The following is a 26,291-nucleotide window of genomic DNA, read 5'->3' on the forward strand; positions in this document are numbered from 1 at the left end:
AAATTGTACAATTACATCATAATTTATCTTCAATGACCTTATATCAACAGGATATAATCTTTCACGTTCAGATGCAGTCACTGGGAGGCTCTAAATTTGAGAGTAAACATTTAACTATCAACGCTATATTACGCGTAACATATATATCAGTGTTCCCCACGCTATCTTCACGACAAAGCAAGCTCAATCAGTCTTCATCTAAATACCATATAATCTGGCCTCTCTCAGGCTAACATCTAATGGTTGTAACGTGTTCAAATCGCTTACCTTATTTTTCTTCTATGCTCAAACCCAACGCATCGTTTCGCGACACGAACTGTCTGCCTTCATGCCTGCCACTTGACTGTCTGGACTGTTTCATCGCTCCACGCGAGGCCCTGTGACGTCATCGCTTCTCGCATGTTCTACGGCGACCTTGGTTCCGTATATATACGGGCTGCGTGTGCTTGTTCGATGGTCAGGTGTGGATCAAATGTTGTGATAGGCAGTGGAAGCTCTGGAAGTGTGCGCGGCTGGCCCGTGTTCATACTGGTTTTAAAATTTCTCCGTTCAACGTACTGGGTGAGCAGACTTCATATTTCTTCTCATATGAACATGCATTCTATTTTGCCTTTTTCTTCGGCTTGTTAATTGGAATCCGAACTTTAGTCCTTTTTTAAGGGCATTACGAAATTGTCATTCTGGTAAAATTCTAACTCCGAACTTGCGATAGAAAAGTGAATCGAGAATGTGGATTGGACTCGCGATGTGTGATGTGTGAACTTTGCCTTCCATTCATGTGATGTGGGAGCTTCGCGGCCTGATCAGTACTCTGTCTCCTTATCCCTCCTGACTTTTTCTCCTTTCTTCGCCTCATTGCCCTCCTTTTTCCTTTCCCTTCCTTTATTATTTTGTCCTTTTGTTTACCTTTGTTATTTAAGATGGTGTATCGCGGTCTGCTAACCCTTTTATGATCTATCTACACTAGGTAGCTTCGATGTTCATATGTTTTCCTATATGGTTTAAGCTGAAACACGAATCTGGGGGATTGTGGTCGTATCTTGTAAAGTACTCCCTTTTTCGTATTGTAAACCTCTCTTCAATTAAAATTACTGCCAATTTTTTTAACTATCTTATTCCGGTTCATCAAATGGCCCTCCTATGGGAGCTTGTATGTAAACAAGAACATTGATTTGCTCAGGTTTTAACATTTTCACTCGAATTTGTACGAGTCAAGATATGTGTAATACACGGGGCATTTACCCCTTGGTTGTACCTCAAAAACAGTTGTAATTCTCGGGGTTTTTATCCCTTGTTGTAACCAATGATAATGTTGATATTTTTACGGGTCATTTTACCCTTCGTTGTAATTGTGTGTGTCTATCTAAACTAGATTATTGACCATTGAAATAGTCCCTCGTGATCTGTTTTATATCTTTTGGTGGATCTATATTTTGTATTTTTGAAAACTTTATTCAATATATATGTTATCTTTAAAAAAAAAGAGTGTTATGCTTTGGGAGTTCTCTTTTCTGGTATTCCTTTCCTATGATTAACATGCACTTACCACGATAACTCCTCTTGGGTATGGCCCACCATTAATGTGTTTTTTTAATGTTCCGAAGTACGGCTTTGTGTATTATGCCTTCCTCTGCGCTCCGCTCTGCTGAGTTTGTTGCCTTGTGAGTTAGAACTTGTATACTGGAGTATCCTGTCTCTTACGCATTGATCTTGAGTTTGATACTTGCGAAAGCCGTTTCTATTAACGCTCAGCGATATAGTGGAATCGACCTTTCATTTTTGATCTCTTCTAAAAGGGGATCGGTAAGCTCTGGCCACAAGTGTGAAATTTCATGACATTTTACCAAATAAGTGTCCATAACATGGTTCAAATCTCCCCAGAATTAACAAAATACTCCTCAAATCCATGATCTGGAATACACAATCTCTTGCTTTCAATTATCATTCTCATAATATCTCATCTCATTTATAATGCGTATTTTTTCTCCCGCTGCCGTTATGAATGTTTTAAATACACTGCCTGACAGAGCAAATGCAACACCAAGAAGGAGTGGTTCGAAAGGGATGAAAGTTGGGGAAAAACAGAGACGGCACGGACGAATAATTGATGTTTATTTCAAACCGATATGCAGGTTACACAATGCGCACGGCATCGACTCAATAGGATGTAGGACCACCGCGAGCGGCGATGCACGCAGAAACACGTCGAGGTACAGAGTCAATAAGAGTGCGGATGGTGTCCTGAGGGATGGTTCTCCATTCTATGTCAACCATTTGCCACAGTTGGTCGTACGTACGAGGCTGGGGCAGAGTTTGCAAATGGCGTCCAATGAGATCCCACACGTGTTCGATTGGTGAGAGATCCGGAGAGTACGCTGGCCACGGAAGCATCTGTACACCTCGTAGAGCCTGTTGGGAGATGCGAGCAGTGTGTGGGCGGGCATTATCCTCCTGAAACAGAGCATTGGGCAGTCCCTGAAGGTACGGGAGTGCCACCGGCCGCAGCACATGCTGCACGTAGCGGTGGGCATTTAACGTGCCTTGAATACGCACTAGAGGTGACGTGGAATCATACGCAATAGCGCCCCAAACCATGATGCCGCGTTGTCTAGCGGTAGGGCACTCCACAGTTAGGCCTACTGCCGGATTTGACCTTTCTCCACGCCGACGCCACACTCGTCTGCGGTGACTATCACTGACAGAACAGAAGCGTGACTCATCGGAGAACACGACGTTCCGCCATTCCTTCATCCAAGTCGCTCTAGCCCGGCACCATGCCAGGCGTGCACGTCTTTGCTGTGGAGTCAATGGTAGTCTTCTGAGCGGACGCCGGGAGTGCAGGCCTCCTTCAACCAATCGACGGGAAATTGTTCTGGTCGATATTGGAACAGCCAGGGTGCATTGCACATGCTGAAGAATGACGGTTGACGTGGCGTGCGGGGCTGCCACCGCTTGGCGGCGGATGCGCCGATCCTCGCGTGCTGACGTCACTCGGGCTGCGCCTGGACCCCTCGCACGTGCCACATGTCCCTGCGCCAACCATCTTCGCCACAGGCGCTGCACCGTGGACACATCCCTATGGGTATCGGCTGCGATTTGACGAAGCGACCAACCTGCCCTTCTCAGCCCGATCACCATACCCCTCGTAAAGTCGTCTGTCTGCTGGAAATGCCTCCGTTGACGGCGGCCTGGCATTCTTAGCTATACACGTGTCCTGTGGCACACGACAACACGTTCTACAATGACTGTCGGCTGAGAAATCACGGTACGAAGTGGGCCATTCGCCAACGCCGTGTCCCATTTATCGTTCGCTACGTGCGCAGCACAGCGGCGCATTTCACATCATGAGCATACCTCAGTGACGTCAGTCTACCCTGCAATTGGCATAAAGTTCTGACCACTCCTTCTTGGTGTTGCATTTGCTCTGTCAGTCAGTGTATATCATAGCTCATTCAATCATAGAATAAACAGAATAAGGATATGTAGAAATACATTAACTACGACACAGCACAGATCGCTATCTCGACCTAGATCATATCACTTATCCTCGTACGATAACTTTAAATATAAACTGTAATATTCACTGATGGTCACTGTTGTCCGTAGTACAACACTGATGGATCTTTCTTGATGAATAAAAATAAACATGCAACATGCCATACAACTAACATGCTCCCACAGACTACTTTAACCCTACGTAATGCCATCTAATCTTATAGACATTATATTAACACACGCTGATATCATTATTAGAATATTATTTCAACACACACTCAAGAATACATTTCGAAGATCACATTATTACCATCACTCAAAAATTATATACACAAAAATAACCACCCCCAAGGCATTAGTACGACAAAAATGACTTACACAAATCTAGCTGACGCATGCCACATAATTAACTCAAATTTAAATTTTACGTGCAAGAAATTACTATGTACAAATTTATTCATGCAGCCCGGAGTTATTGCTTAAGAGATTAAATATAATTAGATGTACTCATCCTTGTCCGCGTCGGTCCATGATTCACCAATGCACCATTTCAGACATCGGGTTGGCCCATTGATGCTCCACTCACTCATCGTGACGTTGGAAATATGACAGTCTTTAGGGCTCTCCTCTATGGTTCTTCTTTTGAAGTACACTGTCCCGACATCAAACTGATTCACGGAACAATTGGTAAATAGTGTCTCTAACAAGCCGAAATACACTCAGCATAGAAAACATAGAGTATCAATTTCACACAATTTAAAGAAACACGATAAAATAATCCCTTTCAATGTCTCATCTACGTAACAGTTCAGTCTGTAGCCCATACACCACATGAATCTATATAATTACGAGTTCTGGCTTGACTCGCGACTCAATTACTTATAAAAGTTTCGCACTGATTGCCTAACAAATGGTTCGGTACTTCACACAGTTATACATATTAATTTATGACAATTAACCAGTAATAATTCCGTTTTGGGAAAATCCGTGCGGATTGAGTTCGTATTCAATGTTTAATATTATTATTCCAGCCTAAAAAAATGCTAAATGTTAATTCCACGTTCTTCAAACGACGTTCTTAGGAAAACGTCCGATCCGTTTAATTTCAAAATTCAGAGTGAGCTCAGTGTCTGCGCGTGGCGTCATAATCCGTGTACCTACTGTACACACGTCAGGAATTCCTCTCTGTATTGCACCATACTTTCTGTCTCTGGTGATCGCAAATTTAACTTCACAAGGTGTCAAGGTATTTTAATTCTTTTTACGGAATTATAAGTGTCTTATTCAGGGTTTTACAATCATCTCTTCTGCATTTAACATTTCTTCGCACTGTTATCACATTGTTACTACTGCTACCATACCAATTACTCCTTAGGGCGCTACCTTGTGACTCGTCGGTTCAAAATATCGGCCGGTGAATCCCTTTAACTCTGTCTCATCATGATCTCAAGTTGCTATCTCTGTCAAATAGAAAATTCCAGTAACCTCTCTATGATGCAACATCCGCTAACCGTCTACACGTGTACCTTTAAAGATATGATTCAGCCTTCCGGATTTCCACATGCATCCCGCTACAATACGAACTCTTTTTTCCCTTATATTATTTGCTGGTTACGTGTTATTCATATGCAAGTGACATTAACCAGTTGGTTCATCCTTCACCCAAAGTTTTGGAAAAATTACTGGTAAGTAAATGCTTTACATTCCAGAATTGTCATTGGTTGTTGATTCCACAACTTTCTCATCGATCCATGTTCTCAATTTCTTGTCTTGTTCTTTCAACTTTGCATTGTCCCTTGTCAGCTCAACGGGTATTTTCTTTAACATGTCTCGCAATATTGGATTAAATCTTCACATTCACATTCTCCAACTGAAAATTTCTTATCATCTCGTCCAGGTACGAATGTCTCATCTAAGACATCACAATTAAAAATGACATCTTCTATTTCCTCCTCACCATCATCTATTTCCTCTTCTGCCTCCGCTTCTCCAGGATTGTCCTACATCTGAATTCTTCCTTTAGATATATTTCCCTCTGTCGAAAACCTCGGAGCGTTTACATTTATCCCCTGGGTTCTTCCCTCTGTCTCTGAGGCTGATATTCATAACTTTCAGCTGCATGACTCCTCATCCATAGCTTGGATTATAATTAGGTTCATGACCTCTATCATTCAATCTTCCTCCTCTAAATGAATGTCCTCTCCATTTCCCGCCTTGGTGTCCCCATGGTACTCACTGTTCTGATATCGTGATCTCTATTATCATAGGTATTAAATCCCTGGGTGATCCGTTCAGACGTACGGTCACCATTCGATAGATCAACTGTAAGGACTACCTCGATATTCCTACTCATTGGATGGTAAATGTTCGATGTCTGATCTAGTTGTCTCAACAATACCTCGACTTCCACAGCTGTTCCACATTAGCGGCTATCAGTGTCCTTTGTACATCTACTAGTAATTGTCCTTCGATGGATGCTATCAATTCTTCTTCCGGAGACAGGCTATCCAATTCGCGCAGTTTCAACAGCTGACCACTGAAGAAATCTGCGTATCTTGTGGGTACTGTGCTCTGATATTTACGTGAATATAACTAAAGACGAGGGCCCTGTTGAACTCCTTGTCCCGAGTATTTTTGTAAGAACGCTCGCCTGAAACCCTAACAATCATCAAAACAATATTTAAATGCTTTAAAACAAGTTAATGGCTGTCCATCAAGGAAACGTTCAACTGTTCTCAATTGTCTATCTGGGTGAATTGTATGGTCCTGAATGTATTCAGTTATATCTTTAAGAAAACTTTTAGGAACTATTTCGGGTCCACCTGTGAACTCTCTTGGCTTTCCCTCCGATAACCTCATAAGTTCAAAGTATGGTATTGGTCCCATGACTTGTGGCGTTGAAGTATGTTCTTCAAATGGCTGATTCGTGGTTTCTGGTAGACGGGTGTGATCCACTCCGTTTTTCATTCCTACACTGCTAGAACGACTCCCTGTCTGCTCCATAATATTTTGTTTATTCAGCATTTATCTCATCAGTAGTTCTCCTTTAGTCTCCTGTAATTTCAAGATTACCAAGGCCAATTTCGTTCCCAAACTTTCCCTCACCTATCCTTAAGCGAAAGACGCCAAATCAGAGCGCATCACTTACAACCAAAAGGAAAACAAGGTCATTATTGCATCCCCGCTAAAATGGAGCACCTCTGTCGTTAAAGAAATGTACCTCATGTGGGATTCGAATCACTACGTGGCCAATACTCACACACCGTGCGCTCGTGCACTTAGCCGCTTCGGCCACGAAGTCACCATACGCGATGGCTGCTAGAGGTTTAATACTTAAGTATGGCCTCGAAAGTTAATATCCATCTCAAGCTTTCAATGATGTTTTACAATGTTCATTTAATTGTTTACATTATAGAACACGTGCCATGACTTATTAAATTGAAATTACTAAGGGTACCAGTTTTATTTCTTATGGGGATACAACTGGGAAGAATTACCAGTACCTCGCCCATGCGGCCTCACCTGCTATGCAGAACAGGCGCCTTGCGGTGGATGGGACGTTTGGAAGGGATAGACAAGGGAGAGAGAAGGAAGAGGCCGTGGCCTTAAATTAGGTACTATCCAGGCATTTGCCTGTAGGAGAAGTGGGAAACCAGGGAAAACCACTTCCAGGATGGCTGAGGTGGGAATTGAACCCACCTCTACTCATTTGACCTCCTGAGGCTGAGTAGACCCCGTTCCAGCCCTCGTAATACATTACAAATGTTTTGGCAGACCCGGAAATCGAACCCGAGCCTCCTGGGTTGGCAGCTAATCACACAAACTCTACACCACAGAGGCCGACACCTGTTTTATTTAAAGGCACAATAAATCACATGTTTGCATAATGGTCCTTAGTATTTGTCGCTGAATTATGCATTGTAGTTTTTCCTTAGCTAGGTCCATTGATCAGTTTACATTGATGACACGCAAGGTAGCGGAGAGCCTTATAGACCATAAGGAGAAATTTCGAGTTATTTGTTGTTCATTAAAATATTTCGGTTGCCTATCTCCGAGAAACTAAGGTGCTCGTAAAGCACCAGGTATAGTCAGTTACAAGATAATTTTACGCCATTTTACCAAAATATTTGTTTACACTTAATTTCGGCATTCGGATCGTACAATCATACAGAGATTTGTTGCTAGTTTAACCACAGAAACGTTTGTGGAAAAACTTTCAAATTGGTGTAAATTTTTGTAAATTTGTAGGTTTCGTATTACGTGAATTTTGCTCAGAATATCGTCGAAATATCTGGCAGAAAATCGTAATGAATAATCCGTAATATAGAATAGTTTTGTACTACTTTGTTTCGTCGAGAACTGGCTGAAAATCTTTTCATACCAGTAAGATCCCATCAATGAGGAATTTATGTTGTTAACTCACGCATGATTACGTATACCGACATTCTTTCAACTTTGCAATGTGTTCTATGTTTCTGAGTATACTAACTAGAAAGCGTCTGTAAATATACAGCGTTTTTATGAAATCTGACATTGTTGTTCTCGTTTTATGATCTCAAAGAACAAATGAAGCAAGTCAAAGTATTTACTCTCTCGTGAGGTGGAATTTGCGTGTTGTGAGTTTCTGTGGTGCTTAACGACTGAAAGGTAAGCAAGTAACTGCTGTGTAGTAGGTGTGGTCGTGTGACTTACACACCAACGATCCCGGCCCAGCTGAGCTCGGAGTAGCAATGGGCGTGGTGCACCCTCCTGCTACTGTATGTGTGACATAGGGAGGAGTGGTGTACCTGCTGTCACTGTTCATTACCTCTTACCACAACACTCCAAGCTTGCGATTATTTGATAGCAGTTACTTTTGAAAACAGGCACACATGCCTACAATTTGATTTTCAACTACCAAGATCTAACGCTACATTCCATGCAGTATGACTTCAATTTTGAATTCAGAAATAGGAAACGTGTTCGTTGTAGTCTGGAAAGTGACTCATAACATAGCTTTATTTGAAGACAACCAAGCATAGACTACATGCTTGCAAATTGGCTATCACTCTACTCTTGTATTATTGTACAATTTTACATGGCGCGCCCGGTCTACTGGAGGTTGGCAATCTTTATATCTAATGTTCTTCCATTCTTTAGAATGTTTCTTCATTGCACTCTTCCTGATTTTTCTTATTTTCGGCAAACCCTCCAGGGTTGGATATTCCCTTGGACTCAGCGAGGGATCACACATCTACCGCCTCAAGAGCAGTGTCGTGGAGCTTCAGACTCTGGGTCGTGGGATACAACTGGGTAAGATGACCAGCACCTCGCCCAGGCGGCCTCACCTGCTATGCTGAATTGTCAAGGAAGAGGGAAGGAAGCGGCCATGGCCTTAAGTAATGTACCCTCCCGGCATTTGCATGGAGGAGAAGTGGGAAACCACGGAAAACCACTTCGAGGATGACTGAGGTGGGAATCGAACCCACCTCTACTCAGTTGACCCCCCGAGGCTGAATGGATCCCGTTCCAGCCCTCGTCCCACTTGTCAAATTTCGTGACAGAGCCGAGTATCGAACCCGGACCTCCGGTGGTGGCAGCTAATCATACTAACCACTACACCACAGAGGCGGCGTGATATTTTTTTCTTTTCAATTTATTGGGGTCAACAATTGATGTCGAATTGGCCCCGTTTTAAGACTGCATGTCTGTCCTAACGCCAACATTACTACCTGTTCCTGTGATGGTTCGTAATGTGGTTTTTGTATGCAGATGAAGAGAAGTGCATTAAGATAGACACAAACAGCCATCCCCTAGCCGGACGATTTAACCACATGCTAATAACATTCCCGGCATGGATATAAGTCGAATCCAGCGCCATCTGAACCGAAGGTCAGTACTCTAACCATTCACCCAAGAAAACTTTTTCAAGTGTAATTTCGTATATTACTAAAAACAAGACGTCTTTGCTCACGAGACCTAGTGTTCACAGTGCTCTAAGTGTTCTGGTATGGACTAGAGCAATGTCGTTACTTTCATTGATCTGTCTTAGTCTTATCCTTATCTTTGACAATGAAAGTAACTGAGGTATGAGCGATGCTAGTAGTTAGTCCTTACTATGAATGGTGTGAAAATGTTGCTCATAAGGTCGGTTGGAGCATGTATTTCAGTGGGCTTGGCAGACTGAGGAAAGCAACGGGAAACTATTCCACTCCTCATTTCCCTAGTACGCCTCTTCAATGATGCCTAGGCCACCTATGACCGCTAATGACAGAGCTATTGAGGATCCAACCAGCTTTCGGGCAGAAGACTGAACATACAGTACATACATACACTGAAAAAAGAGCGCCGTGCGAGTGGTTCAGATGGTTACGACGGTGGATATCTGAGCCCAGGTTGGCATATTCGATCCTGACTCAGTCCGGTGGTTATTGAAGGTGCTCAAATACGTCAGCCCCGTTTCCATAGATTTACCGGCACAAAATTCCGGGACCTCGGCGTCTCCAAAATCAATAAAAGTAGTTAGTGAGACGAAAGACTACTATTATTATTATTATTATTATTATTATTATTATTATTATTATTATTATTATTATTATTATTATTATTATTATTATTATTATTTGGATGCATATTCGTTTAGGCTACTACCAACCTGATGAAGACACCGTACGAATTATCCCAGATTTTTCCTTTCATTTTGGTTGCATTGTGTGTCGTTGAAGTTATGGTTATTAACTTCCCTTGCATTGGATCACAAATTATATGAACCGTTGTATTTTATTTCAGGTGTCATGGGTTCGACACAGAGATATCCACTTACTGACAGTGGGCCGGTACACATACACGAGCGATCAGCGCTTCGAGGCCATCCACTCCCCACACACCGAAGACTGGACGCTGCGGATCCGTTATCCTCAGAAGAAAGACTCGGGAATTTACGAATGTCAAATCAGCACCACACCCCCCATCGGACATCCCGTTTACCTCAACGTCGTAGGTAAGTCATTGTGTTTTCTTTGAATAAATGATTGTAATTGTGTATGTACGTCAAAACTGGCATTTGTAGAAAGGAGTTTTAAACAGCAATATAATGTCAGACACATTATTGCAATCGGTTTACGTTTTCTAGTAGACTATTGATTGTTCCTCACATGTTTTCTCACTTTTCATTTGTACTGAAAATTGATAGGACTTTCATAGATGGTTTATGGCTTGCCCATCGTAAGTGCAGTACTCGTGCTTTTTTTATTATTATTTGTTTTATGTCGCACCGACACAGATAGGTCTTATGGCGACGATGGGATAGGAAAGGGGTAGGAGCGGGAAGGAAGTGGCGTGGCCTTAATTAACGTCCAGCCCCAGCATTTTCCAGGTATGGAAATGGGAAACCACGGAAAACCATCAACAGGGCTGCCCACAGTGGGGTTCGAACCCACTATCTCCCGGATGCAAGCTCACAGCTGCGCGCCCTTAACCACACGGCCAACTCGCCCGGTAGTACTCGTGCTAGAAAAATACTTTTGCTCGCGGGCGCAATTGTCTTCCTCTCAATCGGCTTGTACTTCCCCACGTTGCTGAGTCAGGGCTACCGGTGTAAGGTTCCAGTTACCTGTTTAGGTCTACAAGTAATGTTTCAAACATTCACCTGCATAGGCTGTGGCATAAAGACTGACACAGTAAATTGTTAGCGTGTGTTTGCATTTGTGTACTTCTCTATCAACATGGTAGTTTGAAGATATGCCACTTTTATCACAGCCTACTTTATTTTGTTTAAATTTATAAAACATGTTGTTTTGATACAGAAGCGATATAGAAACGGCATATTATTCAGTGTCCGCCTCTGTGGTGTAGTGGTTAGCGTGATTAGCTGCCACCCCCGGAGGCCCGGGTTCGATTCCCGGCTCTGCCACGAAATTTGAAAAGTGGTACGAGGGCTGGAACGGGGTCCACTCAGCCTCGGGAGGTCAACTGAGTAGAGGTGGGTTCGATTCCCACCTCAGCCATCCTGGAAGTGGTTTTCCGTGGTTTCCCACTTCTTCTCCAGGCGAATGCCGGGATGGTACCTAACTTAAGGCCACGGCCGCTTCCTTCCCTCTTCCTTGCCCATCCCTTCCAATCTTCCCATCCCTCCACAAGGCCCCTGTTCAGCATAGCAGGTGAGGCCGCCTGGGCGAGGTACTGGCCATACTCCCCAGTTGTATCCCCCGACCAAGAGTCTGAAGCTCCAGGACACTGCCCTTGAGGCGGTAGAGGTGGGATCCCTCGCTAAGTCCGAGGGAAAAACCGAACCTGGAGGGTAAACAGATGATGATGATGATGATGAAATTATTCAGTACTATTCTGCTTCACAGTTGTTCATAGATGAGTTAAGCATGTTAACCTCTAAATATAAATGACTTTTAGTTTGTAATTAACCGAGCTCGATAGCTGCAGTCACTTAAGTGCGGCCAGTATCCAGTATTCAGGAGATAGTGGGTTCCGACTCCACTCCCGGCAGCCCTGAAGGTGGTTTTCCGTGGTTTCCCATTTTCACACCAGGCTGTACCTTAATTAAGGGCACGGCCCCTTCCATCCCATTTCTAGCCTTTCCTGTACCATTGTCGCCATATGACCTATCTGTGTCGGTGCGCCGTAAAGCAAGTTGCAAATAAAGGTTTGTAATTAATTACTTATGCCAACCTTTAAAAATGTATCTATTTTCCTAGTACACGCTGCTTACAAATCATGTTGTTGCGCTCATTTTATACATGCGCCGTGTTAAGCACATTTAATTAGCTACGTCCATATATGAAAGAACAAGTAGGGGAAGGTACCCCGGTATCGGACAGTTAAGCTTATTTTTGAATAATACATTTTGGTATGAGTCTAATTAAAATTTAAAATTATTTCTGGAACCATATATGGTTTATGTTTAATAGGTGCTATACTTTAATCAATAGCAAGTAATGGCGGGAATGAAATGTTAGTATTTATAAACACTTGAGTTTTTATAATTTTAAAACCATGGCACACGGTATCGGACACTTTCAGTATTGTTGTATATGTTCCTATTACACTGTACCATTACCTTACTTTCTAACACAAATGTCACATATATTGTACGGATTAGCGTCGTTCTGATAAATGAAATGGCGTATGGCTTTTAGTACCGGGAGTGTCCGAGGACATGTTGGCTCGTCAGGTGCATGTCTTTCGATTTGACTCCCATAGGTGACCTGCGCGTCGTGATAAGGATGAAGTGATGATGAAGGCGACACATACACCCAGTCCCCGTGCCAACGAAATTAACCAGTGATGGTTAAAATTCCCGTCCCTGCCCGTAATCGAACCCAGGGCTACTGTGACCAAAGGCCAGCACGCTAACCATTTTGCCATGCAGCCGGACGTAGTTCTGAGAGTGTAATGTACACTTCTTCATGCTTGCACTAACTGTTGACGTGACATGCCCGACCTACGGCACTCGTCATCAACTCGTTGCTTTGGGAAGCAGGCACTTCTTGTTCCGTTCGCGACCGCTGATTCACTAGAAGAACGGAGCAACAAACGGGTTCATGCAGAAAGTAAGGGTACTTGCAGAAAACTCGCCGAGATAATGCTACTATATCAATTGTTAAGTGTATATTATTATTATTATTACTATTATTATTATTATTATTATTATTATTATTATTATTATTATTATTATTATTATTATTATTATTATTATTATTGTACCGGGCGGTACACCTCCACGCCGCTAATTTAAAATGTGCGCCAGTTGAAACTCCTCTGCTGGAGGAAGTCTGAACTTTATTGACGGTATTAATTTTCTACTTTCACAGAAGATGTCACTACCTGTAAATTTCGGAGTTTTAGAACTGTGTCATTTTTGATGTGTTTTTGTTTTGCTTGAAGTAAGAAGTGTGAACTTTCTCTTCTAGAGGACACTACTGAAGAACTACAATAGTGCACCCTAGTGCGAAGAAAAATAACTGTTCTTTGGAGAAAATTTTATTTCAAAAGTTTGTTCTTTGTTAAATTTCTTTCTGTTATTGTTTAAGTTGGCTGTATACCCCTCTCTTTCCCCTTGTTTTGCATTTAACCAATCCCGAATTTCCGTTATTAATTTCTGACCAATCATAGGTATCTTCCCCCAACTTGAATATGTTGCTGTATCCTACCAAATAAAAAGTTTGTGGGAGGGTGTTTTCATTCCCCTAACACCTAGAACCTTCCGCGAGAGTATATAAACTGCTGATTTTAGGGTCTCTGCGCCACTTCTGTTCCATCTTTCTGTGTGTAAAGTACATAGCAGGGGGCGGGAAGCGCCTCTTTCTTCGGCAGCGGTCAACAACAAGGTAATGGCCAATTAATAACTTCTTTCTTTGCTAGCTCAGCAGTTTAACTCTCGGGGCGGGTCCGAAGTTTTTCCATTATGTAACCTTCCGTAAAATGTAAAGAAACTGGTATCTATCCTATCTTTTAAACTGCATATCGGGATAGAGAGTGCTTCACCCTCTCGAGCTCCCAATCATATTGTTTTGAGGTGAACTTATTTTCTCAACCTATTCTTCGTTAACGTAAAACAAATTGTTCTTTTCTAAAGTCACCTCTGTAGTATGGGATTAGCCCTTGCATTAGTGGCCTAGAGCCGGATTAGGTTTTAAAAACAAGTGTATTAGGAGTGCAGATCGCCTCCTCTCAAATTGTTATTTTAGAGGTCATGTAATTACCCCTTTTCATTTAATAGACCTCAGTAGGTTGGGTATTTTACCCCTGTGTCTATGTCCAGTGAGGACAACTTGAAGGTGGAGTTCGGTGTGGCCTTTGAGAGGCTTAAAGTAGAGAGCGAGTGGCTCTTTTTGTAAATTGAGTGTTGTATGCCTCGTGGAGGCTTTTCAGTGTAATTTGGAGCTAGGGCTCCTAGGCATGAATGGGGTTTTCTGCCCCTCTGTTGAAACTTGTGTTTGGGGTAAAACTGAGCTGATTGCCCAAGCATTGTGTTTTCAGGGCTCGAAGCCCAAATCCTGTAAATATTGTAACTACCCTTTGACTTGCTACTTTGTACCTGCCATGCTTGTTATTTCTTTGTTTTTGAAAAGAAAATATAACCTTGTTAAATTTTAAATTAATTTTACTTTCGTAGTTTGAGACCCGTTCACACCCGCACCTTCTTTCACGCATAACTACCACAAAAACACGGTAACAATTATTATTGTTGTTTGGAGTGTGGATAATATGAAATGAACGGGATAAAGATTAAAAGGTATAGCAGAGCTCGATAATCATCCACATAAAATGACATGCTGCCTGCTGTCATTTCTTGATGGATACAGTACTTTTGCATCCATCTCTTGGCACAGGCCAGAGCAAAGTGTAGCTTCCACTGAAGTCCCAGTCTCATCCATGGCGGTGACTTTATGGAAGCTGCTGGGGTATGGGTGGTGCTGATTAATGACATTCAGAGCACAACCAGTGTGTCTGAGTGTCATGAAAGGTGTTGCTCATAGGGTTAGTTGTGCTACAATAGCACTGTCTGGCCCAGTGAGGAAAGCAATTGCAAACTACTTCACTCATCATCTTGCCTAGTACGCCTCATTTGGGTACTGCCATTGGTTCTTGTGGTTTCCCTATAACTGCATAGCCTTTGGTGATGCTGTTTGAGGATCCAACCAGCCTCTGGGCTGATGACCTAACAGACAGACATAAAATGACATAAGATGCACTACCCAATAATTTCTGCAAAATATTTTTTGCTGTGCTGAACCACCTTCTATGGTGAATGAAAACGTATCGACTGGACTTGAACATGGTGTGGTGTGAGAAGAGTGTGGATCACAACGGTGCTTCGGTACACATGATTTCGTGAAATTTACCTCCTTTTCTCACTGAGCTCACACATCTTCAAAGCACCTACCACTAAACCAATTGTAATAATTTCGGAGTAATTATAGAAATGTGCACCTTGTGAGAATAGAATGGGTACTGAAATATTCATGTTATCAGTATGCTTAATCATACACTGCCATCACTCGGTTTGTTATTTTAGATCATTCATATTAAGTAAATATTTTCTGTATCAAAAGAAACACATAGAAGAAAACCGACTGGGTATAGATGGAAGTGTAGAGGGTAAGAACTGTGGAGGATGTTCAAAGATCGAACTTGATGATAAATTTTCACTCCCGGTCCTCTTCCACACACAGGTTTCACATGTTCCCGTCAAATTAGATGTTCACACATTACACAACGCGTTGTGGTTTTTCTGTCTTTTCTTTTTGCTTCCACGGTCTTTGGATCTTCCTGCTTGACGCTTTCCGAGGACTGTATGTTTTCTTTCCTCGGTTTTTCCAGCAAACCACTGAATACGACCTCGGAGATTTATTGGGAGTGTCAGTATTTTCCTGCCCGATGCCACTGTTGCTTTGTTAGATCCAAGGATAGCATTTTCAAGAAATTTCGACGAAATGCAGGTTGAGAGTAGAGATCCTTTGCTTTATAGATGGCTTGAGCACTGACAGCAGCGATGTTCAGAATGCCGAAAAATATTGTTAGTGACCATCGTTATGATGTTCGAGGGACTATGTAAGTGCCACAAATTTTGTCAACCGTATTCTGCAACCCGTTTAGTACCATGTCATCATTTCTATCTTCTTCTTGGCACCATACTCACCAAAGGCTGCATCACGACGCATAGTGGACGCTAAAAGAATCAATAACCACAACATGTCCATTTTCCCACTCACCTTTCTCGTGTTCACTTTCCAAATCGTAATCAATTTCTCCGACACTGTCAATTTCACAGCCATCACTAGCCTCGATGTCATTGTCTTCCTTGGGAATAACTAAGAGGTTTGTAATTTCGTTCTGCGTCAGAAACAATGCACACATACTATGAAGAACACTTGTTTAATAATAATGACTGCACTGTTCGTCCGTAAAACCGAATTAGTTAACAATAAACGTGAATGGCTTTTTCAGGCTTATGAGTACGCGCATTTACCCAGTTCATGATTCTCTCACACTATGAATAGAACTAAAAAAGCTGCACAGCTGATTCAAGGTCATTATATTTAGAAGAGTTTCTTAGAAATGTACTGAGAAGGGAGGCCCGAAGAGCACGTTAGAAATAACTGAATTATACATTTCAAATTCGCTTTGCTAATTTTTACCCATACGATCGTTCTTACAAGTTAATGACTACAAGATCAGATAATTCTTCACCTACTCTAATTCTCGGAGTTGTGTTTTCTACAAATATAGTCAGCTATTCAATCACTTTTGTCTGGCCAAACGTCACTCATTTTTGCCAATACTCTCCGAACATCTTTCCTATCAAATGCCTTAGTTAGGTCAATCTTCATAGAGTACATTTGACCTCCTGAATCTATGATAACTTCTATATCTTGCTGGAATCGTACAAGTTGAGATTCAGTGGAATATTTTTCCCTAAACCCGAACTATTTTGTATTGAACCATGTATTAATTTCACAAGCATGTATAATATAATCAGAAATAAAGATTTCCCAAAGCTTACATGCAACACATGCCAAACTAACTGGCCCATAATTTTTGGGGGCTTACCAGGGATTTATATTTCTTCTGTTGCTATTTGCTTTACGTCGCACCGACTCAGATAGGTCTTACGGCGACGATGCGACAGGAAAGAAGGAAGGAAGCGGCCGTGGCCTTAATAATAAGGTATAGCCCCAGCATTTGCCTACCGAGCTCGATAGCTGAAGTCGCTTAAGTGCGGCCAGTATCCAGTATTCGGGAGATAGTAGGTTCGAACCCCACTGTCGGCAGCCCTGAAAATGGTTTTCCGTGGTTTCCCATTTTCACACCAGGCAAATGCTGGGGCTGTACCTTAATTAAGGCCACGGCCGCTTCCTTCCCACTCCTAGCCCTTTCCCTTCCCATCGTCGCCATAAGACCTATCTGTGTCGGTGTGACGTAAAGCAACTAGCAAAAAAAAAAAAAAAAAAAAAAACACGCAAATAACTTCTAAACGATTCTAAGCATTTGCCTGATGTGCTAATGGCAAACCACGGAAAATCATCTTCAGGGAGGGATTTATGTGTCGTCTCCTTTATATCCATAGTATAACCCCTATATGCCCTCATAACCATGTGCAAAGATCTGTACCCCTTATTTACAATACAGTTTATGTGATTACCCCTACGAAAATATTTCCTTATAAAAACAGCTGGGTACTTACAGCGATATTCATAAGAACTTTCACCCCATCAACGCACTAATTAAAACTGAGAGGACTTTTCCTATTAGTGAAAATCACAACCTGACTTTTAACCCTGTTTATCATCATACCATTGACTACTGTCCATCTCACAACGTTGTCGAGGTCATTTTTCAGTTGCTCACAATCTTGCAACTTATTTATTACTGTATACAATATAACACCATCCGCAAAAATCCCACCTCTGATTTCATTTACTTACTCACATCATTTATATATATAAATAAACAAAACATACAACAGTACTGGCTTGACGAATTCCCCTCTTAATGATTACAGGATCAGATAAAGCTTCACCTCGTCTAATTCTACTAACTACTTTTAGGACTGTATGACAAACACGCCCCCATACGGACTGCACGAGTGAAACGAAAACCATCACCTTGGCTGACGCAAGACATAAGGTTAAAAATGGAGGAAAGAAATGCAGCTTACCAATATTATAGAAAAAATCCAACCGCAGAAAATTTCGAAAAGTACAAAAAATTGCGTAACACAACAACTCAGACCATCAGGAATGCTAAGATACGCCACACACATGAAATCCTAAAAAATAACAGTTCTGGCAATGTTTGGAAAAATCTTCGGAACATTGGTTTGACAAAAAATAAAACCGACGAAAACAACACTGACTTGCCATTAGACGAATTAAATCAATTTTTCTGCTCACAAAATTCACATACAGACGAACGAACTAAAAGGGAAACAATCGACAGACTACATACGAAAACAAAACACGATGGAGAAGAATATTATTTTTCACATGTAACTCTTAATGACGCCAGAGACGCAATTCATGAAATAAAGTCAGAGGCTACAGGATGTGACGGAATAAATTTGACATTAATTAAAAGACTCACTGAAATTGTTCTCCCAACAATTACACACATAATAAATACCTCACTCATGACAGGAATCTTTCCCAATATATGGAAAAGTGCCATAATACGACCGATAAGAAAAATCGATAATCCAACAAAACCCGAAGACTTTCGACCAATTTGCATACTTCCTTGTCTTAGTAAAATATTAGAAAAGGTCGTTCACAAGCAGATAACAAATTACATTAACAAACACAATTTACTCGACAAATACCAGTCAGGATTTAGACCTAACCACAGCACAACTACAGCACTACTAAAAGTTACAAATGACATTCAAGCAGGCATGGACAACGGACAAATGACTATCCTTGTACTTTTAGACCTAAGTAAAGCATTTGACTGTGTAGACAGAGAAATATTATTAGCTAAACTACAAGCACAACAATTTTCTTCAAGCGCACTGACGTGGCTGCACTCTTATTTAATTGGGCGGCAGCAGTGCGTTTCAGCAGGTACGAAAGTGTCACACTGGCAACAAACTGAAGTTGGCGTAGTTCAGGGCAGTGTTCTAGCGCCACTGCTATTTTCACTGTACTTAAATGACCTACCAGAACATATAAAAACGTGTAAATACCATTTCTTCGCAGACGATATTCAACTTTATATACAAACAAACCCGAAAGACATCCAACTAGACATTGACAAACTAAACGATGACCTGGAAAATATAAAAGACTGGACTAAAAATAATTCTCTTAAAGTCAATCCATTCAAATCGCAAGCAATCATAATTGGATCCAAAAGTAATCATACCAAACTGAAAAGTGTTAAAATTCCCCCAATCCTATTCCACGCAACACCAATACAAATAAACGAAACAGTAAAAAACCTTGGCCTCATTTTTGATAAGTACTTAAACTGGACGGAGCACACGACGAAAATATGCCAACGAGTATTCTTTTCTTTGCACTCTCTTAAACGTTTACGGGATCTCCTCCCTCTAAATACGAGAAAGTTACTTATTCAAAGCTTAATTCTGCCCATCTTCGACTATGGTGACGTAATATACAACAACCTAAACACCACACTTAACACTAAACTTCAGCGGGCTTATAATACATGCATCCGTTTTGTATTAAATATGCCCAGGTATTGCCATATATCACCTTGTCTTGAACAGCTGTCGTGGTTATATTTGGCGGAGAGAAGAAACCTTCACTCTGTTTCGCTTGTTCACAACATTCTCCGTACAGACACACCAAGTTATCTGAGAATGGATCTTAAATATTTGTCATCTCCCAACAGCATACCTACAAGGTCAGAAACCTCTTCCCTGCTGAGCTTCCCAATTTACCGCACGACCGGGTACGGCAACTCATTCATACCTGCAACCATACGCTCTTGGAATTCCCTTCCGGCTGTAATTAGAGACATACATAGTAGAAATGTATTTTAAAAAACATGTTATAAATGGTACATAGACTTAAGAAATTAGTATTTAATGTTTTTTTTTAAAGTAACTCTCAGAAATTTTCCTTTTGTTTATAACTATTATTTAAGTTTAATGTTATAATTAATTATATGTAACTAGAAATCCTAATACTCTGTAGTTTGTACAATGTAGTACATATGAGATGGTTTGGCATAACAGCAGGCTTCATAGCCTGAGCCACGCCACAAGTCAATAAATAAATAAATAAATAAATAAATAAATTCTATGAATTCTTTTTTCTAGAAATATACCCACCCATTCAGTCACTCTTTTGCCTAGTTCATTTGCACTCATCTTTGCCAGTAGTCTCCCATGGTCCACCTTATCAAATGAATTAGACAGGTCAAAATCGATACAGTCCATTTGATCTCCTGGATCTAAGATATCTGCTATACCTTGCTGGAATCCTATAAGTTGAGCTTCAGTGGAACAATATTTCCTAAACCCGAACTGCCTTCCATCGAACTAGTTATTAATTTCGCTGACATGTCTAGTATAATCACAATTAATGCTTTCCCAAAGCTTACATGTAACACATGCCAAACTGACTGGTCTGTACTTTTTCGGCTTTATGTTTATCGCCTTTTCTTTTATACACAGGGACTACTATAACAACTCTGCATTCATTTAGTATAGCTCCTTCATGCTAACAGTAATAAAATAATTACTTCAGATATGGTACTACATCTTAACCCATTATCTTTAGTATATCCCCAGAAATCTTATGAGTCTTATCACGTAGCCGTGAAAGGAAAGGTTTCTCCTTTGAAGACACCGAGCAAAGTCTTTGCGAAAAGTAATGGATTTTTCCTTGTTGTCTTTTCTTTGTTTTCTACGACATCCCAAACGTAACGTATTTTCTTCTATATGGAAAAATCCCAGTATAAAAACATGTCTAGGATATAATATTTAGATTGACATAATTAAGGAATCTTTTCCGAGGAACATAAATTCATTGAACTCTATCATAGATATGGGTGTTAGAAAAATGTCTCTGGAGTTTTTAATGTTGAGCGCGGCTTTGATATGAGTTGATCAAGAAACTGGAATCTATAATAAGGAAGTATAAACTTTTGAAATGTGATGTTAAAAATGATAATTAATAGAGGAAGTTTGGAAAGGAAAATGCACTACAGATTTAACTATATTACAAGAGAACTATGCTAGAAACTGTCGAAATAAGAGACAGATTGAAATTAGAGCAATCTAAGGCTTGTACAATTATTTTGGAAGATCTTGTGAGGGTTTGTGGATTTTATGGGGAAGCCTGGATATGAATACGAAATTTAATTACAGTATTTGCTTCGTAAGACTGATACACAATGATGAAAATATTACACTATTATAAGTTGGTATGGGTCTTATGAACAAGATAGATTTACAGTAACATCTATCTTTCAAACGTTACCACAACATGATTCTTTTACGTGAAACAGTACGCGCATTTTCATGTAAAAACAAAAACGTATTTTATGTAACTGACTTTTGGATTTCTACTTCAAACGTTCGGATACTTCAACACATTGCTTTCTCTTGGCACTTAAAGCAATGCTGTGGTGACATTTATGTGTTTTAAAACGTGTGTGGGGAGCACACCATTTACTTGGATAGGCAGTCCAGCCTGGTTCACATATTGAATTGGAGATGATCGTCATTTTAAATGTCATTTGGCTTCACAGCCAAACAGCAGCGAACAATTTTGTTGGCACGAGATTCTCGTAGCCCTTCAATACAAATGTGTGAAATATGTTCCAACAGCGCATTCCTTTTTTATGTCTGCGAAATGACAGCATTGTTCCTTGACAATATGTGGTCAGTGTGTGCATTGGGAATGGCATACCTGCTGGTTATTGATTGACAATCCATAATAACAAAACAATATCGCTTCCTGACCAATTCATGTGGATGTATCTCGTCCTACAGTTCAAGCTCAATCAGGAGTTTTTGGTAATTTCTCAACGCTGAACATAATCTGTGATGTCAAAGTTACGACCGATCACTTTTAACCGTGTCAGTCGAGGTTCTAATCCTAATGACTGCGATATGAAACGCTCACATAAAAATGTAATAATAATCTTCTTCTTCTATAAAAATAAAATCGTAACTACCGTGTGTCTGTACATAAATTATTTTTTGGCGAAATGTCCGTACAGTTTTCCGTTTCAGGTGTAATAAAGACCATCTGCATAATTTTTAGCTTTGGTGTCTGTTTGTCTGTTTGTCTGTCCTCCTATAACTTCAATACTACTGGACATATTTCCACCAAACATCATATTCAGAAACCACTTGTCCTTGGATAGGTTTTAAGGCAAATAGTGTTTCTAAATCCCTGAACTGACCGGGGGTTTACACGAAACCGAAACCGTGATTTTGCGCTCCATCAAAATATGCACAACCAAACCTAATGGAAATCAACCTGCCTTAATGAAAATTAATTTCTAAAACTTGTTTCTCATATGCATCATTTCGATAACAGGATTAATAAGGGAGATATCATTAACGGACCGTTACTCGGTACATGTCCCACCGGACTTAACGCAAGAGCGGGTGCGTGTAAAGCGTATTTCTTTCAACATGAAAACTACTGAAGATATTGAAAGAGTCTTTTTATTTAGCATCCACCTGTCAAAGTGTAGGTATTTTTGGTGTCTGTCTGTTGTTCGTCCGTTTGTCTATCATTCTATAACTTGAAAACTTCTGGATATATTTCCACCAAACTTCATATTTAGAATGCACCTGTCCTTGGGTAGGTTTTAGGGCAAATATTGTTTCTAAATCCCTGAATTGACTGAGGGTTTATACGAAACCAAAACCGTGATTTTGCACTCCCTCAAAATATACACAACCAAACTTAATGGAAATCCACCTGCCTTAATGTAAATTAATTTCTTAATCTTTCTTCTCATGCGCATCATTTCGATAGCAGGATTAATAACGGAGATATCATTAACGGAACATTTTTCGGTACAAGTCCCACCGGACTTAACGCAAGAGCGGGTGCGTGTTAAGCGTATTTCTTACAACTTGAAAACTACTGAAGATATTTGAACCAAACTTTATTTTTGACATCTACCTGTCCAAGGGTAAGTTTTAAGGTCATTACCATGTTAAATTCCTGGAATGGACAGGGGTTTTGCAGGGAACCGAAATGGTGATTTTACTCTCCCACAACATATAAAGTACAAGACCAACCTGCCTGGAAATCGACCAAACTTGATGGAAATCCAATTCTCATTTTTTTTCATGTGCATTTTTTCTACAGGAGGGAGATATCATAAAAGGTCGTTTTCTCAGACTAAGTCCAGCGGACATAGCCCAAAAATTGCTATACGTGGAACAGATTCCTTATCTATCTATATAAATCAAATCGTAAAGACCGTGTGTCTGTGCATTAACCATTTTGGCGAAACTTTCGTACAGCTTTCCGTTTAAGGCGTAATAATGACCAACAGCAAATTTTTTACCTATAGGTTCCTAAAAGTTCAAAATTTTAACCCCTCGCTTAAAATCAAGATTGCCTCACAATATGCCATACGAGCTGGAAAATTGAAATTAATTCGTTTTAGCCGGTAACCTACGGAAAACTTCCAAGATCTTTACATTTTGTACTTTTTATACCGAAGAATATCGAAGTATGGAGGCAATTTAACGACGGTGCAGAACTTCGTTTCGAGTTTCTTTCGTGGCTAAACGGTAAGTCCTATCACAAAACGGATGGCACAATCTCCACTGAATTTGGAGTGATCTACAACTTTGGTCCTCTGGCATTTTGTCATCTCTTGTCTCCCTTATACGGTAAATTTGGCTGTATATTTCGATTGTTTGTAAATTTTGTGCTTTTCACATGTATGTTACTTAGTTTGACACACTTTTAGGAAAGATAGAGTCATCGAATTTGGCACCCATATTGACACGACAAATCGCTATATGCGAACCAAATTTAATGATTTTAGTTTCCACATAAATATGTGAAAAATAATTTAAAATGTAAAAAGTGTACACATACCTCACCCCATTCAAATATCGTAACTCAATCGAACCCTTAAATATGGGAGATAAGAGAAAATGTTTTAAGACCAAACATGTAGAGGGATAAAAGGGACGTATGAGGTTCCAAACCGTTTGTTGGTATGATCTACCGTTTAGGAGCACCAAATCCAGATTGCGGCATAATCTGCCAGACAAGCAATAAAATTGAAATTTTGCAAAATTATACGTTTTAGCCTGTAGCGGAAGGAAATCTATCTTAAAAATTTTCACGTTTTATCCCTGAAGAATATCGAAATATGTAGGCAAATTTAATGATGGTGCAGACCTTCGTTTCGACGTATTTCGTGGGATAAACGGGAAGTCCTATCACATAACTGATGGCACAATCTTCGTTCAATTTGGAGTTATCTTCAGCCTTGGTCTTACGACTCTTTGTCGTATCTATATCCCTCATAAGTTAGATTCGTCGCTATTTCCGACCTTAGGTAAATTTGGAATTTTTACATGCAAAATTCATACGTTTAATTACAGGAAAGATAGAATCATCAGACTCTACACAAACATTGGACCACTCCCATATGTGAGCCAAATGCTATGTCACATAATTATCCGAAAAGTAATGCAGTGTAAGATAATCTTACACTAAATTTCCCCCTATTCAACGTTTCTAACTCAATCTGCCCCATGAATAGATGAAATGCGAGAAAATATCATAAAACCAGGCATTTAGGCCGCTAAATACTGCGTCTTATGGTACAATCCTTTGTCGATATGACGTACCGTTTACCAGCAGTTCATCTGTAAATGAAGGTCTGCAATACTATAAACATGCATGTACTTTTGTATGTCGATCTATATATATTCATTGATGTAGATTTGCAGCGATTGAGAAAGGGTGTGTCTGCTATTGTAGTCAGTACTTCCCACACCAGCTTTGACTGGCAGTAGGAATGGTGTCCTTCTCCAACTCCTGTGTAAGTAGCATTGGTAAGTAAGCATTGTAATGAATTATTCACTTCTCGATTTGACTTGCAGAAGGCAAGAGAGCATGCAGTTTTGTTCAAAACTCCCCTACCAGATTATGTTTGGCTGTAGGTAAGTGTGCAAGCCATTATAAACAAATGTACCCATCTAAAATATGACTGCATTAGGCATAGTGGCCTGCTATTTTAATGGAAACTCACCGACTCTGTGTGACTGGTAGTAAGCTGGCTGGCATAAGGAAGAAGGGCCTGTCATTATAAAGATAAGTGCACAAGAAAATTTTGACTGGTAGTAGGGAAGTTGCCTGCCATTATATTAAAAACTCCTCAAATGTTATTGGTCTGGAACGAAATGTCCCCAAATCGATTGTGACCGCGCAGTAGGCAATGGGGCCTGCAATTACAAGGTACAGTAAACTTCCCAACTCGATTGTGAATGGCACTAGGCAAGTGAGCCTGCCGTTATCATCACAACGCTGCTATCCACATTTTACACTGGAAACAACGTATGGGGACCTACCCATGCTATTTCTCGGATAACGCTAAGAGACATGCAATTTGAAAACAATCTGATTTACTGCACGTTCAGTATTTACTTCGATATCCGTATACAATGTGCAATACCGTAGCGAAGCACGGGTACATTTGCTAATAATAATAATAATAATAATAATAATAATAATAATAATAATAATAATAATAATAATAATAATGTCCGGCTCCATGTATAAAAGGTTAGCGTGCTGGCCTTTGGTTCAGAAGCTCCCGCGTTCGATTCCCGGTCTGGTCGGTGATTTATCCTACCTTGGTTAATTATGGTGGTTCGGGGACTGGGTGAGTGTTGCGTTCATCATTAGAATTCATCATAAGTAGGGCCCCATCCTCATAGAGGCGCATGTCACCTGTATGGCGTGAACTCGAAAAACCGCACCAGGTCTCTTATGAGGCTACACGGCATAATAATAATAATAATAATAATAATAATAATAATAATAATAATAATAATAATAATAATAATAATAATAATAATAGTACAATATCAGCTACTCTCTGAAGGCATTGCAATTTGACGCCGTTTTGGTTGCCTGCATGACAATTTAGATGTTCCGTTTTACTCTACCAGATGGCAGAGTAAACCATATCTTTGTTGGACCATCTAAGGTTACGCTTCATTCGTTTCGGACATCTCCAAATGTGTTGCCAGAGATCTATTACATGGCGAATCGTACGACATTGAGTGACGAATGGACTTCCTCCCGCCGTTCAAAAATCCAACTGTATCTTCCACG

The 26,291-nt window shown here is 40.5% G+C and overlaps 1 protein-coding gene across 1 annotated transcript in view; it reads left to right on the plus strand.

Moving 5' to 3' along the window:
* Positions 1–26,291, plus strand: part of LOC136858676 (zwei Ig domain protein zig-8) — a 784,418-nt gene that overhangs the window by 458,382 nt on the left and 299,745 nt on the right. The window contains exon 3 of the mRNA XM_068225726.1: positions 10,264–10,474. Coding sequence (XP_068081827.1) covers positions 10,264–10,474 — 211 coding nt within the window. The remainder of the gene's footprint in view (positions 1–10,263; positions 10,475–26,291) is intronic.

This window comes from Anabrus simplex, chromosome 1 (assembly GCF_040414725.1).
Source record: "Anabrus simplex isolate iqAnaSimp1 chromosome 1, ASM4041472v1, whole genome shotgun sequence".
Classification (NCBI taxonomy): domain Eukaryota; kingdom Metazoa; phylum Arthropoda; class Insecta; order Orthoptera; family Tettigoniidae; genus Anabrus; species Anabrus simplex.